Source organism: Nannobrachium achirus (assembly GCF_963921795.1).
Source record: "Nannobrachium achirus genome assembly, chromosome: 19".
Classification (NCBI taxonomy): domain Eukaryota; kingdom Metazoa; phylum Chordata; class Actinopteri; order Myctophiformes; family Myctophidae; genus Nannobrachium; species Nannobrachium achirus.
Window position 1 is genome coordinate 11,207,137 of NC_137826.1, and position 20,107 is coordinate 11,227,243.

Sequence of the window (20,107 nt, forward strand, 5' to 3'; positions counted from 1 at the left end):
TTAGGGTTGCTGAGTCTGGCCCAGCAGCGTGGCATGCATTCGCTGTAGGGCCTTGTCAATCGCTTTGCGCTCCAGGTGCCCCTTTGCGTTGTTGATCTTCTGGAAGCGCGGCCACTCGTTTGCGTGCAAATCTGCAACACCGTATCATATCACATTTAGATGATGATCAGAACACGACCATAGAGTGCACGACACGACACGACACAATGCACTTATGATACTTTCAAAAGTCTTAAGAACACTCATTTGAGTACATTGTTTTTCCTCAGATCCCACTGGTGATCTTCAAGAGGGAGAAGGAACTCGCCAGAAAGCTGGAGTTTGATGGCCTGTACATTACTGAACAACCTGAAGATGATGACATCAAGGGGCAGTGGGACAGACTGATCCTGAACGCACCGTAAGTGACAATGAAATCCTCGACAGTATATCAAGAGACGCCTATCGAGGCACTTTGTTTTGTGGATTTTTGTTTTGTGGATTTTTTGAGACAAACTGCTAACAGTGTATTAGGCCTTTGATTCTGAAGCTTGGGGCCACTGCACTGGTGGGCCCAACATAAAATGCTTAATGTCCTTTTGGAAATTCAGTTACATGGCTAGACCAAGAACATTCAGTTGAAACGGTAAACAATCAAACATTTATCTTTGCCAAGCGTATTTGCCCAGACACCCTCTGTTATCTTAAAACAAATATAGCTAAAATGTACTTTTTCGTTTTTCCAGCTCTTTTCCAAACAACTACTGGGACAAGTTTGTCAAGCGGAAGGTAAGATACAGTAGTTTTTCAAATGAAATGGCTTTTTTTTTGTTCTGTTCACATGCTGCGGGGGTGTTATTGTTACTCTTACAAAGTTTATTCTTAATCAATTATAATGTTTGTCTTTTACTTTTGAACCCCTTTGAGACATGTTATGATTTAGGGCTATGCAAATAGAAGATGAGTTTAGTTCTATATGATATACTGTATGTTGATATGTTGATTTTCTTTTTCTTTTTGTTTGCACTTTTGTTTACTTTTTCTATAGTGAAAAGTTATTTAAATATTACTAAGTTACTAAAATATTACTAAGCTTCGGCTTCAGCCTGTACCTTTTCGGTCAAAACATATTTGTTGACTATGTTCTGTATATTTAACTGTCTTGTTAAGTCATGACTGAAATAAAACCTAAGAAAAAACCTAAGAAAAAAATGTGTATTTATCAAATATTCTATTATAATCACACACACACTGGATAAATTCCACACACCCTAGATTGATATGGCCATGATCTAATGTGTGTCAGGTTCTGGATAAGTATGGGGACATCTACGGCAGGGAGAGGATTGCAGAGCTCCTGGGGGTGGACCTGGCCTCCCTGGATGTGAGCCAGCAGACGCACGAGAAGAAGCAGGAGGAACCAGACAACTCCATGTTTGCCTGGTACAGTATGTCCTTGCTGTCGGGTGGAAACCTTGTATGTCCAAATTAAACGTAATAATAATAAAATAGTGAAAATAACTACAAGTGATCTACAAGTTCACAACACATCGCGAGGCAATGCATCTCTGAACTTGTAGATTGGCTATTTTCACTACTTTTGTGCAACACTCCTGTATCTTCCTGTATGATGATGGATGTAGGACATTCATTTACGAAATAAACTTGAAACATGGAGATATTAGGTTTGTGCTTGACAGCAACGATTTATTGAAGCGCCAAAGTAGCTTGTTTCGGCGCTCCTTTGAAAAATAATATCTCCTTGAAAACGAAAGACAAAGGCATATTTGATGATTGGGATTCTTTGTGTCTTTACAGGATCACAGCAATCGACGTGAAGTACCAGCTTTGGAAATTTGGTGTTGTGTTCACAGATGGCGTAAGAAAATAAACAGTTTTCCACAGAGTACTCAAATCCAAATCCAAGTGCTGTGATATTGATAACCTGTCCAGTATACATGGGAATAATGGATAACATAATTGAGTGGCTGGCTTTTCTCTGTAGCGATTAAGCTGTCTAAAAAAGTGTACAGTGATATCAATATCAATAACAACATAATCTTCATCAATAAACTCTAACATACAGTATTGTTCACTTAAGTTCTTTGTAAATGTAATTTGAAGTATAATATAATAATATACAGTATATTGTGTCAGAGTGAATAGAGAGAGAAAGAGAGATAGAAGATGGATAACAACAGCAATCGCAACAACAAAAATAACAATGTAAAATGTAAAAAAATAGTAATGTATGCTTTATGAAATGGCAAGGGTTTTGTCTCCTGGTTTTGGTTTGAGCTGTCAAATAGAAGTTCTTAGACTCTCTTTTATTATTATAATATTATAACATACTAAGTGTGAAATACCTTGTTTCTACATTTGCCTCATACTGTTTTTTCTCGTCTTCACACAGACGTTCCTGTATCTATGCTGGTACTTGATTATGTCTATCCTCGGGCACTACAACAATTTCTTCTTCGCCTGCCATCTGCTAGACATTGCCATGGGCGTTAAGACTCTTCGCACCATCCTTTCCTCAGTCACCCACAATGGAACACAGGTGTAACATGTGTTCACACGCAAACCCTTCAGCAAAATGACAAACAAAACATTTTAATTTCATTAAGTCAACACTCCAGATTCTACTGTATTTTCATGCAGAATATAATATGGGATAAAAACATGAATATTCAGAATAGGGTTCCTATACGTAAATAAGGAAAAGTGTGGAATTTAATTGGAATAATTTCCATGTCTGTATAATTATGGAATCAGGAAAAATAAAAGATTATGAGAAAACATTTATGCTTACAAGGCAAGCTATTAGCTCCTATTCTGTTTTCTAAAATCAAAAATTGACTGTGTATAGTGAATAGACGGTAGAGACTTTTTTTAAATACATTTAATTTATATATATATAAAAAAGAGAAGAAATCTAGAGGTGATAATATATATTGATAATATAATTGTATTTGTTCATTAGGTAATGGGACAATAATGAATAAGCTAGCACTGGTTGGTTCACGTCCTCTTGGGCATAAATGTTTGGCAGTGAAAACTCATAAAACCTTCTTTGAAGGAGTGACTTTATTTATAGTTAAAGAGTGTTTACAAGTACAGTATGATTTACCTACTCTAACAGCCAATAAAGCAAAGTCAATAGACTGTAGTTCTCCTTTCCAGTATAGTGGTGAATTGTACATGAACTAGGTAGAGGTTGAAAGTATAGAGTTAGTTAAAATGTAGATCTCAATAAAATATGGCACTATTTTAGCAATGCTTTGGTTTAATTCAATTTCAATTACATTTTTGTTCAATTTTCAAAGAATTTCTCATTTCTAGCCATACAATGAAGTAATAAAGCATGCTTAAAGGGATATTTCACTTTTAAAAAAACTTTTCGTCATTTTATTGTTTAGTCAGGCTTTTATGAACACCCTGAACAGTTTTTAATTTGCTTAATTCAATATTTAGATATTTGATGTAAATGTTACCAGGCCCTCCTCCTGCAGGAGGCCTCCACATACACACCCATTGTAACTTCAAACTCCATTTTAAACATGATAAATTAATTAAAAACACCCGTTATTTTTTCTGGGGACTCATAATACCCTCCTAATACGTGAGCAGGCCGTGTTTTTTCGATAACTTCTTTCATTTATTTTTAATAATATTTTATTGTATTTAATTTTTTCCATTTTCCAAAATAATTATTAAAGATAAATGAAAAAAGTTATTGAAAAATCACGGCCTGCTCACGTATTAGGAGGGTAGTATGAGTCACCAGAAAAAATAATGGGTGTTTTTAATTAATCTATCATGGTTAACTTAAAATGGAGTTTGAAGTTACAATGGGTGTGTATGTGGAAAGAATCTGGGCCTGGAGGGCCTGATAACATTTACATCAAACATCTAAATATTGAATCAAGCAAATTAAACACTGATCAGGGTGTTCATAAAATCCTGATTAGACGATAAAATTACCAAAAGTTTTTTTGAAAGTGGAATACCCCTTTAAGTGGTCAATTGATTTGTATTGATTTGTATGAGCCTAATGTACTGTACCTATAGCTACAATATTCTTACAATTATTTGGCAACATAATAGTATATGTAATTATGTTAACAATTGGATTTTTAAATTATTTATTTACATAATAAACATCGACGTGTCGCTATTTGTACATGGATGTCAAATATAGTCCGAAAAATCTACAGAGAATTCTGGAAATTGGAGACTTGTAAAGTATGGAATCAGTATTATGAATACAACGTAGTGTTTGAGCGTTCTGCTCATCCCTCCTCTCTGTTTCCCTGCCAGTTGATGATGACGGTGGGGCTGCTGGCCGTGGTGGTCTACCTGTACACTGTGATCGCCTTCAACTTCTTCCGCAAGTTTTACGACAAAAGCGAGGATGAAGACGAACCAGACATGAAGTGTGACGACATGATGACTGTGAGTCGATCTGCCATGAAAACCCTTTGGTCCCATCCAAAATATCTCAAACATTACCTGTGGATTGCCATGGAATTCGCTGTGCACCGCCATGATTTGCTAGCAAGGCATTTAGGATCGTAGTCTTGTTTTCAAATATGTAATTTTAAAGGAATACACTGACTGAACCATCAGCCAGTGGTGTAAAGTGCATTTAATTAGGTACTGTACAATTTCTAATATTTCTACTCCACTACATCTCGGATCCAAATATTGTACTTTTACTCCACTACATTTATTTGCAAACTTTAGTTACTAGTTAATTTATAGATTTAGATTATTATTACAAAACATACATAAATACTTCAGCCACATATATATGCCCATTTATAAATAGCCAATCTACAAGCTCACAATACATCACATTATGAGCTTGTAGATCTGCTATTTTCAAAATATTTGTATACATTTGAAAACTTTAAATGGGACATTCTGCATAATGAGTACTTTTGGTACTTTAAGTACATTTTGATACCAATACTTTTGTACATTTACTCAAGTACATTTTTAATTCTGGACTTTTACTTTTAACAGAGTATTTCTACATTGGAGTATTGATACTTTTACTTACTGTATTAAAGTAACAAATGTGATAACTTTTTCCACCACTGCCATCAGCAAACATTGTCTTGTTTCATGTCATTTCATCAGTGCTACCTGTTCCACATGTATGTTGGAGTTCGAGCCGGCGGTGGCATAGGAGATGAGATCGAGGACCCCGCTGGTGATGAATATGAACTCTACCGGGTGGTCTTTGATATAACCTTCTTCTTCTTTGTCATTGTCATCCTTCTGGCCATCATTCAGGGTAAGACATGAGTGACGCACACACAGCACAGGCTGCTACACACGGGTGGTTCTCACAGTGGGGGTCCAGGGACCGTCACGTACATAACTTTATTTGTTTATTTAGACGGGACACTGTATATTAATGAACAATACATAATCAATGTAATGTAAATACACCGGATTGAGCTAAGTTGCTAATTTACATCCCCAGTCCCCACAAAAAAAAATCACACCCGTGTGAACTGAGCGGTGGTCGTGGAGGCTGCGCAACAGCAAAACAAATATATATATATACCTGTATATATATATATATTATAAAAAATATTAAAACAATATTAAACAAAATATTAATAATAAAATGCATGTCACTCAGGCCGCCACTGGTATCCATGTGTGTGTGTGTGTGTGTGTGTGTGTGTGTGTGTGTGTGTGTGTCTGGTGTGTCTGGTCTGGCCTGAACAACAGCGCCCCTCCCTTAACATGTGTGGTCAAAAAAGGTACTGTAGGCTACATACAGACAGACAAGGACGGACGGACGGACGGACGGAGACAGACAGACCCACACACACGGCCACGTATAGGAGCGTTGTGACCACCGCTCAAAAAAACAGGCAGACAATAGAGTACATTACATTGCATAACGGGAAGGGAAAAAAGAGCATAATACATAAATACAGGAAAACAGGTAAGAAGGTGCAAAGTATATCTATTCAGACTAAAACAATTTTACTTGTCTCATATTAGTCAGAGTTCCTTGGAAAATGGACACTTACGGGTCCATTTGATTCCATGTGTATAGGCCTACTCTCAGAGTTGTTATGGGCATCCAAATGTCTGAGAACCACACCACTACATAATGGATAACGGTTTAGGTTTATTTCCGGTGAAGGTTTTCAGCAAATTAAGTCAAGCCTTTCAATTTTTTCGTTTCAACAAAGCAATCTTTTCGGCGACAGCCGTATTCCAGCTGTGCTGTTAATCCCCATAATAAAGGATGATGCTTCATTGGTAGGTTTGGGGCTTGTCTGCAATCTTTCTTTTCTCAGTCGGCCGGGCCTCTAGGTATTAACGCCATAATATCCTCTGGCACATTCTTTATATGTCCTTGCATGTGGACTCAACTGTAGAGGTAGTTTAACAAATATGCAAGGAAAAAAGATCCGTGGGATGTTGTGGACACATACTGTAAAGCAAGCATGTGCACACATAGACATCAAAGGGGGCTTGAGCCCCTGCCCTTTTATCCGTCTGTAAAAAGTGCCCTCTCCAGACCATGAATGCCGCTTTTACTATGGTGAGAGAAATGCCCTGCATGCCATACTTGAAGGCAGCATTCAAGAGAATTGCCTTGTCCAAACTCTCCTGATCTTGAACGCGGCATCTTATGCCTCCTGACTGTGTAGAAATCTTTATATGCCAGATCTCTAGTATTGCCTTTTTTATGCTTAGTTTAGTGTGGTATCAAGTACTGAAAATAGCCGACCTCCAAGCTCACAACGCGTCGCAGCGTGACACGTTGTGAGCTTGGAGGTCTGCAATTTTCGATCTTTTCATCAAAAGGCCCTTTTAGAAATTTCAGACCCTGCCTCTCTAACATTCTCTGCACGTCTCTGCTGTAAAGTAATTGCGACCGTTGGTCGCAGTTTACTATCAGAACCGTCGCAGCTTGTCCGTGTCTGACACTGTGGTTCCCCTGACACATCACTGTGACATCACATGTGACATCACAGTGATTCTAGGGATCTCCATATATGAGCATAAAAGTGATTGTATCCCAGATGATGCCATGTTAGGAGAACCAAACTAACAGAATCCATATATGGCCATGATCCATATCTGTCTTGGTCATCTGGTCACCAGTAAGACGCCCTTAGGCGTCTTACTGGTGATAGTACCGTGCACAGAATCCTTCAAACACCTCTGTTATTATGTTGTGGTTTAAAGGTCTGATCATTGATGCCTTTGGAGAACTCAGAGACCAACAAGAGCAAGTCAAGGAGGACATGGAGGTACAGTATCGTACATTTCTCTATCAGTCTTACTACTGACCTATACCTGGACCCCAATCTACACTGCAAAATCCTCGTGATTATTTATGAGCGGGTCCATTTGCTCCGTTTGGACGTTGAGAACCAATGGTTTAATATCTTACATCACAGTAAGCTATGTGAACAACATGATGCTTAATCCTCTTAACGACGTGTTCCTATGTGTGCAGACGAAATGCTTCATATGCGGGATTGGAAGTGACTACTTTGACACCACGCCGCATGGCTTCGAGACCCACACGCTGGATGAGCACAACCTGGCCAATTACATGTCAGTACAACATTTCTCTCTCTTTCTCTCCTTTCCCTGTCCGCAACGCATGCATGCACAGCAAGGACAGTCGTGTGTGTGTGTGTGTGTGTGTGTGTGTGTGTGTGTGTGTGTGTGTGTGTGTGTGTGTGTGTGTGTGTGTGTGTGTGTGTGTGTGTGTGTGTGTGTGTGTGTGTGTGTGTGTGTGTGTGTGTGTGTGTGTGTGTGTGTGTGTGTGTGCGCGCGCGCGTGCGTGCGTGTGTGTGTGTAAATAGCTTGAGCGGATAGGTGGATTTTCATGACATGCCCTAAAGAGATGTATAGCTTTTGGGTTGAAAAGGTAAAGGTCAAGGTTAAAACTGAGAAAGGCTAAACATTTTTTCCTCTACTAGTCCATACCAGTTTGGGGAGATTTTGGGTTATGCGCTGTGTACAGTATATCAGGGATGGAAAATCCCCGCGTCGTCTCTAATCCACAGCGTACACACACACACACACACACACGTGTGCCGCGGACCGGCAAAGTTAGCGAAAGCTCCATCTAGTGTAAAAAAGTCGTAGTCAGTCCTACAGGAAATCAAGAAATGAATTAATCGCAACATGAGATCCCCCATCCGTTTCCTGTTTAATTATTTTCGCAGAAACACTTCTTGGCTCCTGTGTTTACATTGCAAGTCTGGGCGAGACATGCTGTTTTCAACAGCCCATTATTAGTTGATGATTAAGGCGTTGAATATAACAGGGTCAAAGTTGACAGAGAGATGTTAGATTAATAACTAGAAAATATTGTTCCTTCGAAACAATTGTGGGCTCGCTTCAAGCCAGAAAACTGTTGAGGAGAACTGTTGACTGACTGCCTGCCTGATAGATAAATAATGAAAATATCTAAAGTGTGCTCGCCTTTCAGGCGAGCCCACAATAATTGCCCTTTCTGCGTAGAAATTATGCTTATGATTATGCTTAGTTCAGTGTGGTCAAACGCATCCAAAATAGCCGACCTCCAAGCTCACAACGCATCGCAGCGCGACGCATTGTGAGCTTGGAGGTCTGCTATTTTCGATATTTCCACCAAAAGGCCCTTTTAGAAATGTCAGCCCCTGCCTCTCTAACGTTCTCTGCACGTCCCTGCTGTGCACGTCTAGAACAAGAAGCTATAGGTTAGATTTGCATGTTAGCAGCAGGTGGCGATGATAGACGTGGCCCGCAGGCAGAGCTTATACTCCACCATACGTACAGCCTTTATGAGCCTGTTGGGTGTTTTACATGAACAAGCAGGTTTTCCATTCCTTCCTCTTGGCTGAGGGGTTATCATAGCCGTCGTCTTGCTTTGTCAATCATCTCATTATGCTGTACAGTAAGTACAGTAAGATTACAGGTCACGTAATTACAGCCTGGAGCAGAAAGAAAGAAAGAAAGAAAGAAAGAAAGAAAGAAAGAAAGAAAGAAAAAGCCTTCAAGTTGATTGTTGTCACAGCGGCTGTAGAGGAATTCAAGTAGAACTAGAAAATATTGTTCCTTCGAAACAATTGTGGGCTCGCTTCAAGCCAGAAAACAATGGCTATAAAAGTACAAAATGTCAAGATCGCAGGCAGTGATCTGTTTGACATTACTGACGCAATCGGACATTGTATGCATGATTTGAGGCATTTTGTTCCAAAAATGGGTTATGCAAAAGTTGACCCGCTTGTGGCGCTATAACAGGCCAATGTGAGAAGGGTGGCATCTGTTCCTTGACCTAGTGGGAATGTGCTTGCAAGATGTCACGCACATCGCAGGCTGTGTTCATGATTTGAGGTGTTTTGGCCACTTTATCGCTGCTTGCAGCTATATTTATTATTATTAGTGGCCAAGGCCACGAAGTGGCAATGCCTTGGCCATTCATTGTTATTGGACTTCATCACTATTATTATTATTATTCCGCCACTTTTTCTCTAGCGGCTAGACCGTGCAGTCGCTTTTTATGAAACTCGGCAGTATGGCAGAGGACTATGCCAAACGGCTAAAACGCGAAGCTCGCAACAATCGGCCAAAGGGTGGCGCTGTAGGAAGCCTTTGAAAAATGCCAACTTTGAACTGGTGTAGCTCATGCCCTGTTTCAGGTACAGCAATGAAACCTGTATACACTTATGCGTCTCCTCATGCCGAACAACTTTTACGCTCTGACTTTTGACCTCTGACCTTTACTTCTCCCACAATTTTGAATTATATGAAAAACAGTCAAAATCTATCTCCTCCTGGGATTTTCGCGTAACGTGCGCGAAACTTTTTTTTACATGAACTTTGGACCAATGCGGTCATCGCACAGCGGCCGGATTTCTTTTAAAGCGAAACATTATTTTTGTAATAATTCACTCAATGTTGCAGTTTTATGCAAATTATTCTTCTGCCTCTAAATCATACATGCAAAGTGACACGTTCATGGCATTTGGCAAATATGTCGAGGGTTAGTCCAAATATCACTGAAAGCAATCTTACTCCAATTGGCCAAAGGGGGGCGCTATACGAAGCGTTTGAAAACTCAAACTTTAAAGGGGCATAAGTCATGCCTCGTTTCGTTTGAAGACATGCAACTTGCTTACACGCGTGCCTTGACTCAAGCTGAAGACATCTGTGTCTTTGTTAAGTAAGCTCCGCCCTTAGATTTTCCGCCATTTGGAGCAGTTTGTAAAACACTTAAACCCGCTTTTATTCCGGAACTTTCGCGTCACGTGCACGGAACTTTTTTTACATGAACTTTGGACCAATATCTAAAGATCTGTCAGATCGGATTTTTTAAAAATGTAAACATGCTTTTTTAATAATTCAATGAATATTGCAAGTTTTATGCAAATTATTCTTCTGCCTCTAAAACATACATGCAAAGTAAAATTTTCATGATGAACTACTGTAGAGGCTTAGTCCAAATATCACTGAAACCAATCTTACCCCAATTGGCCAAAGGGGGGCGCTATATCATTTTGAAAGAAGGCGTCAAGTACATTACATGAAACTTTTTCTTTTTTCCTTTTCTTTTTTTTCAAAAATGACAGGTCCATTAAGTGTGACTGCCGTAGTGTAGTGGTCAGTGCCTGTGCCTGGTACACGGATGGTTGTCGGTTCAAACCCCACATCGGGTTGAGTTGATGTTAACATCCTGGATGCCCATGGCATGTGCATATGTCAAACTCTTTAATGTTGACACGTCTGATCTAACTCCAGATCACGTTCATGTTTAAAATGAGCCCCACAACTACTGTAGATTTACATGAAACTTTTTATTGAGCCCCACAACTACTGTAGATTTACATGAAACTTTTTCTTTTTTCTTTTCTTTTTTTAGAAAAATGACAGGTCCATTATGTGTGACTGCCGTAGTGTAGTGGTCAGTGCCTGTGCCTGGTACACGGATGGTTGTCAGTTCAAACCCCACATCGGGTTGAGTTGATGTTAACATCCTGGATGCCCATGGCATGTGCATATGTCAAACTCTTTAATGTTGACACGTCTCATCTAACTCCAGATCACGTTCATGTTTAAAATGAGCCCCACAACTACTGTAGATTTACATGAAACCTTTTCTTTTTTCTTTTCTTTTTTTAGAAAAATGGCAGGTCCATTATGTGTGACTGCCGTAGTGTAGTGGTCAGTGTAGTGGTCAGTGCCTGTGCCTGGTATACGGATGGTTGTCAGTTCAAACTCCACGTCGGGTTGAGTTGATGTTAACATCCTGGATGCCCATGGCATGTGCATATGTCAAACTCTTTAATGTTGACACGTCTGATCTAACTCCAGATCACGATCTAACTCCAGATCACGTTCATGTTTAAAATGAGCCCTTCTCTATCGTCCGTTTTTTTTCTGTTCTGAGTAAAAGAAAATATGATCACTCGAAAATGTCAGAAATACTCTGATTACATTTACTCAGATTGATTTCACCCCAAGCCTCCAAAATATAAAAAAGAAATCAATAAAATCAAGGCACTCATTCTACATAGACTTTCTTTTTTAAACAAACATGGTTAACAGATACTGTGGCTGCCTAGTGTAGTGGTCAGGGCATATGCCTTTCATGCAGAAGGTCGTTGGATCGAATCTCGCCTGGGGTTTATAAAAGCATAAAACCATGACATTTGGTAGGCTTTACAGTTTGGTTCCTTGAACAATGTCTGATATGGAGCCTTCCTAAAAATGTCCCCCAACCCCCCTTGATGCGTATTTGAATATCCGCCATTACTAAATAATGTATAATGCATCATAAATCCTGAAACAAGCATTATAATACAAACTGTCATGTCTACACCTATGTTGTGATTTCCAAGGATTGCAATGATATCATGTACCAGCTCAGTGGCCTAGTGGTTTGAGTGTCGGCCCTAAGACTGGGAGATCCGGGTTCAAACCTGGGTTGCGTCATACCAAAGATTCTAAAAAATGGGACCCAGTGCCTCCCTGCTTGAAACTCAGCATCAAGGGTTGGATTGGGAGTAACTCCCTGCGACATACTAGCAAAATGCTTCAAATCCCGCATGCAGCGTCCGATTGCTGTGAAAGGCCCAAGAACACGTGGCACCCTTTTCACTTTGGCCTATTATAGTAGGCCAAAAAAAAACCTACCTGACCTGCCGGAGTCCTGTTCGGAAGAACACTGCTTCTAGTTTTTCTTTGATATTCTTCTTTGCTTTCCCTTGATGCCTTTTTGCTTTCCTGCTTTTTATGCCTTGGACACTTTATCGCTGCTTGCAGCTATATTTATTATTATTATTTTTGTGTGCACTTCATAGGCATGTTAGATAAAGTCCTTAGATTGTGTGTAGAATGTTTCATGCAAATTGCAAAAAAGAAAATCCTAGAATAAAAATAGGGTTTAAGCGTTTCACAAACTGCTCAAAATGATATAGCGCCCCCCTTTGGCCAATTGGGGTAAGATTGGTTTTAGTGATATTTGGAATAACACTCTACATCTTTGCCAAATGCCATGAATATGTTACTTTGCATGTATGATTTAGAGGCAGAAGAATAATTTGCATAAAACTGCAATATTCATTGAATTTATTAAAAAAGCATGTTTCAATTTTTAAAAAATCAGATCTGACAGATCTTTAGATATTGGCCCAAAGTTCACGTAAAAAAAGTTTTGTGCACGTGACGCAACAATTCCAGAATAAAAGTGGGTTTACGCGTTTTACAAACTGCTCAAAATGGCGGAAAATCGAAGGGCGGAGCTTACTTAACAACGACACAGATGTCTTCCGCTTGAGTCAAAGCACGCGTGTAACAAGTTGCATGTCTTCAAACAAAACGAGTCATGACTTATGCCCGTTTGCAGCGCCACCATTCATTTTCTGTCTAAGTATGTAGGAGTAGAAAGGAACCGAAGTTTTGAGGAGAACTTGATCTAGTATAGTATATAAATAAAGAAATAATGACAATATTACAGGCGAGCCCACAATAATGACAATATCTAAAGTGTGCTCGCCTTACAGGCGAGCCCACAATGACAATATCTAAAGTGTGCTCGAGCCCACAATAATTAATTGGTTGATTCAGGTGTTGTTTCCGTCTGTCTGTTATTGATGGCAGCGGTCATTATTGAAAAATAACAGACCACTGAATTCAGCGATTGTCCAGTGACCAAACCACGTTCTAATCAGAGATAAAGGGCTGAAGGACCTTGAGACCTTCCTGAGCCTTTGCTCTCCTCCACATTCCAGTGCTGAGAGGATAAGACTGAGAAACAATCAGCTATTTTCCATCCTTAGCTCTCAGTGTGCAGTAGTGGTTATCAACCAGTGGTCCGGGGACCACCAGTGGACCTTGACGGGGTTCCAGGTGGTCTGCTGCTAAATGATGGAGAGTTGGTAACCAAATGGACCCTTATAGATCTTTAACTCTTGAGAGTGTAACCCTTACAGGTCCATTTGGTTCCATTTTACGCTCTCAAGAGTTAAATTATGTGTGTGGGTTATGGGATGTGCACTGTGCACACAGTATATGAGGGATGGAAAGTAACTTTAACTGGTGCTTGCATGATGTAGGAGCATCAATGTAAGAAACCCGTTTCGTTTAATGGCTACAGAGATACTGTTCCCCCCCCCCCCCCCCCCTCCAGCCCGCCCGCCCACCCGCCTGCACACACACACACCCGCCTGCCTGCACACACACACACACACACACACACACACACACACACACACACACACACACACACACACACACAGAGCTGGTTAAACATTTTGCCTCAAGCTAGATGCAGAATAGATGTGCCTCATGCTAGATGCAGAATAGATAGTAGATACACCATAAAAATGCTAATATACAGCATACGATTTGTGAAAGTGACAAACGGGCTTCACAGTTATGTCAGGTGTGTTCATATGCTTATGGTGATGCGATTTCAGATCAATTCACTAGTTTGCAAATCCCGCCCCATTCTGCCCTGTTACTAGGCTGGGACATTAACCCTGGGCAGATTGTTTTTATAGTGGCAGTGAATGGGATTTTTTATTTTTTCATAGCCTCATTACAGCTATATAAAGTACCAAAGGAAAAACATCTAGGTGATATTAATAAAAAGGGAAGACAAAGGTACAGTAGTTACATTGCAAAACAGGGGGTTTCCCCGAAAATATATGTTTTAATTTGTTTAATCCCAGTGGGACAGAATCACTATTGCAGATTCTTTTATAGTGGAAGTGGATGGGATTTTTTTTTCCTTCATAGCCTCATTACAGCTATATAAAGTACCAAAAAAAACACATCTACGTGATATTAATAAAAAGGGAAGAAAAAGGTACAGTAATTACATAGCAAAACAGTAATTTTCCCCCGAAAATATATGTTTTAATTAGTTTAATCCTCTGGATCAGAGAGAGAATAGAAATCGCGCATTGCATCTTGGGTAGGAAGAGGAGAACTATAATCTGTTCTCCTCCAACATCTCCTCACATAATAGGCTGGCTTTTCGTAATTCTGCCCATTTAAAATATATGTACCCAAACGTAACAAGTTAGACCATTGATAAGGTCCATGTGAACTAGTCTGTTGAAGCTTATTCATTACAATGATCGCAAACGCTATGGTCGCGAGCGGCCTGGCCGTGCTCCGCAGTGCGGACAGCCGGTGAAAGACGGCTCCCACTTTCTCCGACTGCAGAACTCCACCCCCGCTTGCAAAAAGTGAATGTATTTTTCTGGTTGGCCAGTCAGGGAGTCTCATGGACCAATCAGAAGGCTGACAAACGGTGAATTGCTCCAGCCACTGAGGAGAAACGCTGTGACAGACACTCAGACACTCAGACATTCGCAAAATTATAGTATAGATGTCTACACAATTAGAGAAAGTAGAAGAATTTGTATTTTGACTGACATTTGCCTGTTATCTGTCTATGGCACTAACATCAATACAGTGTGGAATTGTGAACAAAATCTTATCCAACGATAACAAAATATTCAAAGTTGGGTCTGAGATGCTGAATCTCATCAAATGGTGGTCCGTGGCTCAAACGCCCAATACATAATGGGCCTTGATTACTTGCGACCGTTAGGTCGCAGTTACTTGCACTCCTATCTTATATATACATTCCTCTAAGAGCCGCATCCCACTTCACGCCCCCTTTACATCGACTTCAACTCATAGGTAGTCGTCTAGGACGTAAGGAGTACCGCCCCTAACCCTATGCCGTCCGCTCATTCGCTAAGCACGAGAGAGAGGAGGCAACAGGGGAGGGGGTGCGGGCAAGCGCGAGAGAGAGAGAGTGAAATTTGACATCACTGTGTTTGCATGTGCCTGCTGCAGAGAAATAGCAGAGGCTTAACAGTCACTTCTCTCCAGTGCGTCCGGCGGTCAAATATGTCCAACCGGAAACATGCGCTGCGGCCGAAGGCCCGGGAACCTCTAGTACTCCTATACTATCCAAACCTCCACCGGCTGTCAGTCCATCCGTCCTTCCCTCCCTCAGTCTGTCACACGTCACACTTTTGCCCTGCTCATATCTCCGCAACCGTTGTCCCGATCCATGCCAGATTTTGCACACACACTCCTTGCCTGCCAAACTACAACCTCCAAGGACCCCCAGAGCTCCAGGGACCCCCAAGTCCCTGGGGGACCCCCAGGTGTAAAAAATGACCAAATGTGCAAAAATGACCAAATGACCACCCCAACGGGGCTGCTCACTGGGAATTCCCGGGGACCACCGACTCCTGCTGCTCCAGAACGGATGCAAAAGTGGTGGCGCCCCCAGTGGAGGACCCCCTCCACTGCAGCTCACATAAAATGCCTTAACTCGGGCTAGGAGCGACCGGGAGAGACGGGGTCGGTACCTATTCGTCCGCCTCGGCGGCGCGGAGACCCCACCCCTCATTTCTCACATGGCCCTCTTCTAGCGCCACCATGAGGCCGATTCTTGCAAAACACATTTTTGGACACTGCTCCTACAATTTTTGCCCTAAAATCACGCAAATCGCTACACAGTATGTCTACACTCATCTCATCAACATGGATCTGTCCCATATAGCGCCACCTTCAGGCCGAATTTATTAAACACATTTTTGGACACTGCTCCTACAGATCTTGCCCTAAAATCATGCAAATCGGTACACAGTATGTCTACACTCATCTCATCAACATGGACCTGTCCCATTTAGCGCCACCTTCAGGCCGATTTTTTAAAACACATTTTTGGACACCTACAGATTTTGCCCTAAAATCACGCGAATCGCACAGTATCTACAGTCATGTAATCAAAACGCATCTGTCCCATCTAGCGCCACCATCAGGACGATTTTGGTACAACTAATTTTTGGCCTATTTGTAGAGATAAGCGACCAACGGTCGCTTATCCCCCGATTAGGGAGTCTTACTGGTATTAAAAGGGTTGAAAACCACTGGTGTATACAGTATTTCTATTTTCTGCCATGAAGACAGTGTTAGTAGACAGTCCTCTAACTTTTATGTGTTGTGAATTAAGTACAGTCTAATCCAGTGTTTCTCAACCACTGTGCCTGGGGACCTTTGGTGTGCCCCTGAGTAGGGTCAAGTGTGCCCCTTGAAACTTCCTGAAAGCCAGTATTGTTGCGACCGTAGGTCGCAGTTACTTGCACTCCTATACTATCCAAACCTCCACCGGCTGTCAGTCCCTCCGTCAGTCCGTCAGTCTGTCACACGTCACACGTCACACTTTTGCCCTGCTCATATCTCCGCAACCGTTGTCCCGATCCATGCCAGATTTTGCACACACACTCCTTGCCTGCCAAACTACAACCTCCAAGGACCCCCAGAGCTCCAGGGACCCCCAAGTCCCTGGGGGACCCCCAGGTGTAAAAAATGACCAAATGTGCAAAAATGACCAAATGACCACCCCAACGGGGCTGCTCACTGGGAATTCCCGGGGACCACCGACTCCTGCTGCTCCAGAACGGATGCAAAAGTGGTGGCGCCCCCAGTGGAGGACCCCCTCCACTGCAGCTCACATAAAATGCCTTAACTCGGGCTAGGAGCGACCGGGAGAGACGGGGTCGGTACCTATTCGTCCGCCTCGGCGGCGCGGAGACCCCACCCCTCATTTCTCACATGGCCCTCTTCTAGCGCCACCATGAGGCCGATTCTTGCAAAACACATTTTTGGACACTGCTCCTACAATTTTTGCCCTAAAATCACGCAAATCGCTACACAGTATGTCTACACTCATCTCATCAACATGGATCTGTCCCATATAGCGCCACCTTCAGGCCGAATTTATTAAACACATTTTTGGACACTGCTCCTACAGATCTTGCCCTAAAATCATGCAAATCGGTACACAGTATGTCTACACTCATCTCATCAACATGGACCTGTCCCATTTAGCGCCACCTTCAGGCCGATTTTTTAAAACACATTTTTGGACACCTACAGATTTTGCCCTAAAATCACGCGAATCGCACAGTATCTACAGTCATGTAATCAAAACGCATCTGTCCCATCTAGCGCCACCATCAGGACGATTTTGGTACAACTAATTTTTGGCCTATTTGTAGAGATAAGCGACCAACGGTCGCTTATCCCCCGATTAGGGAGTCTTACTGGTATTAAAAGGGTTGAAAACCACTGGTGTATACAGTATTTCTATTTTCTGCCATGAAGACAGTGTTAGTAGACAGTCCTCTAACTTTTATGTGTTGTGAATTAAGTACAGTCTAATCCAGTGTTTCTCAACCACTGTGCCTGGGGACCTTTGGTGTGCCCCTGAGTAGGGTCAAGTGTGCCCCTTGAAACTTCCTGAAAGCCAGTATTGTTGCGACCGTAGGTCGCAGTTACTTGCACTCCTATACTATCCAAACCTCCACCGGCTGTCAGTCCCTCCGTCAGTCCGTCAGTCTGTCACACGTCACACGTCACACTTTTGCCCTGCTCATATCTCCGCAACCGTTTCCCCGATCCATGCCAGATTTTGCACACACACTCCTTGCCTGCCAAACTACAACCTCCAAAGACCCCCGGAGCTCCAGGGACCCCCAGGTCCCTGGGGGACCCCCAGGTGTAAAAAATGACCAAATGTGCAAAAATGACCAAATGATCACCCCAACGGGGCTGCTCACGGGGAATTCCCGGGGACCACTGACTCCTGGTGCTCCAAAACGGATGCAAAAGTGGTGGCGCCCCCAGTGGAGGACCCCCTGCCACTGCAGAGCACATAAAATGCCGTAACTCGGGTTAGGAGCGACCGGGAGAGCCGGGGCTGGTACCTATTCGTCCGCCTCAGCGGCGCGGAGACCCCACCCCTCATGGCTCTCTTCTAGCGCCACCATGAGGCCGATTCTTGCAAAACACATTTTTGGACACTGCTCCTACAATTTTTGCCCTAAAATCACTCAAATCGGTACACAGTATGTCTACACTCATGTCATCAACTTGGATCTGTCCCATATAGCGCCACCTTCAGGCCGATTTTTTAAAACACATTTTTGGACACTGCTCCTACAATCTTTGCCCTAAAATCACGCAAATCGCTACACAGTATGTCTACACTCATCTCATCAACATGTATCTGTCCCATATAGCGCCACCTTCAGGCCGATTTTTTAAAACACATTTTTGGACACTGCTCCTACGGATTTTGCCCTAAAATCACGCAAATCGCTACACAGTATGTCTACACTCATGTCATCAACATGGACCTGTCCCATATAGCGCCACCATCAGGCCAATTTTTTCCAACACATTTTTGGACACTGCTCCTACAGATTTTGCCCTAAAATCACGCAAATCGGTACACAGTATGTCTACACTCATCTCATCAACATGGATCTGTCCCATTTAGTGCCACCTTCAGGCCGATTAACATTTTTGGACACTGCTCCTACAGATTTTGCCCTAAAATCACACAAATCGCACAGTATCTCTACAGTCATGTAATCAAAACTAGTGCCACCATCAGGACGATTTTGGTAAAACAAACTTTTGGCCTATTTGTGGAGATAAGCGACCAACGGTCGCTTATCTCCCGATTAGGGAGTCTTACTGGTAATGATATGTGACATGGTGTTAAACCTGTGTTGCAGGTTCTTCTTAATGTACCTGATCAACAAAGATGAAACGGAACACACCGGCCAGGTCAGTCCATTTGCTCAGATGATTTACATTCAAAGGAACACCTCAAAAATGTTCATCCTTATTGAGCGGTGCAAACTGCTCCTACATTTCACTATGTGTGTATGAGCACGGATCTCCATGTATGGAGATCCGTGCTCATACACATAAAGTAACTGACGTCAGGGACAGAACGGCCCATACAAGGAGATAAGCACGAGTGTCATGTTTGCACCGCTCACTTCACACTGGTGCGAATTTCTCTATGTATTGGTCCTCACTATGGTTTAACATTGATGATGTCATCGGCATTCACTGAAAAAGTGAATAGACAAAAATGCTACCGTCCTAGTAGTGACCATTAGTGATGACTGATACGAAAAATGTGAAGTGTTCCTTTAAAGAGCTTCGTTGCAAAGTTTACAGTAGAATGTGCTGTTCCAGTTGTTGGCTCATTGTATACGTGACTCTATCATTATTGTAGGAATCCTATGTGTGGAAAATGTACCAGGAGAGATGTTGGGATTTCTTCCCCGCTGGAGACTGTTTCAGGAAGCAATATGAGGATCAGCTGTCCTAGCCGTACCAGAGAAATGAGGAGGGAACGTGACATCTACGCTACTGAATGTTGACATTGACCTCCCAAAACCAAAGATCCCAGCAAGCACGTCAGGACCTGGACCAATCAGTGACGTCTCGATTGGGGCCAAATCACAGCCCATATGGGGATGATCTTGACGTCATTACCAGGACGTCATATGGACTTTTTTGTTTGACAGGATTTATGTTGTTTGAAATCAGTTGATATTCGAGACCAGATAAATATCATAACTAGTTAGGTATGTCCCAGAATGTAACCTTATACGTTCATATTTCAACTGACATTACAAACAATAACATTAATACTGTCAAACAAAAAAGTCCATATGACGTCCTGGTAATGACGTCAAGATCATCCCCATATGGGCTGTGATCTGGCCCCCATCGAGACGTCACTGATTGG

The 20,107-nt window shown here is 42.0% G+C and overlaps 1 protein-coding gene across 1 annotated transcript in view; it reads left to right on the forward strand.

Moving 5' to 3' along the window:
• Positions 1–19,707, forward strand: part of LOC308304522 (ryanodine receptor 1-like) — a gene marked incomplete at its 5' end in the record, with an annotated part of 142,344 nt that extends 122,637 nt beyond the window's left edge. Inside the window, 11 exons of the mRNA XM_080749131.1 lie at positions 270–400; positions 726–768; positions 1,286–1,422; positions 1,798–1,858; positions 2,393–2,539; positions 4,300–4,434; positions 5,125–5,281; positions 7,207–7,271; positions 7,481–7,581; positions 19,077–19,128; positions 19,589–19,707. Coding sequence (XP_080605257.1) covers positions 270–400; positions 726–768; positions 1,286–1,422; positions 1,798–1,858; positions 2,393–2,539; positions 4,300–4,434; positions 5,125–5,281; positions 7,207–7,271; positions 7,481–7,581; positions 19,077–19,128; positions 19,589–19,684 — 1,125 coding nt within the window. The 3' untranslated portion in view covers positions 19,685–19,707. The remainder of the gene's footprint in view (positions 1–269; positions 401–725; positions 769–1,285; positions 1,423–1,797; positions 1,859–2,392; positions 2,540–4,299; positions 4,435–5,124; positions 5,282–7,206; positions 7,272–7,480; positions 7,582–19,076; positions 19,129–19,588) is intronic.
• Between the last annotated feature and the right edge of the window lie 400 nt (positions 19,708–20,107).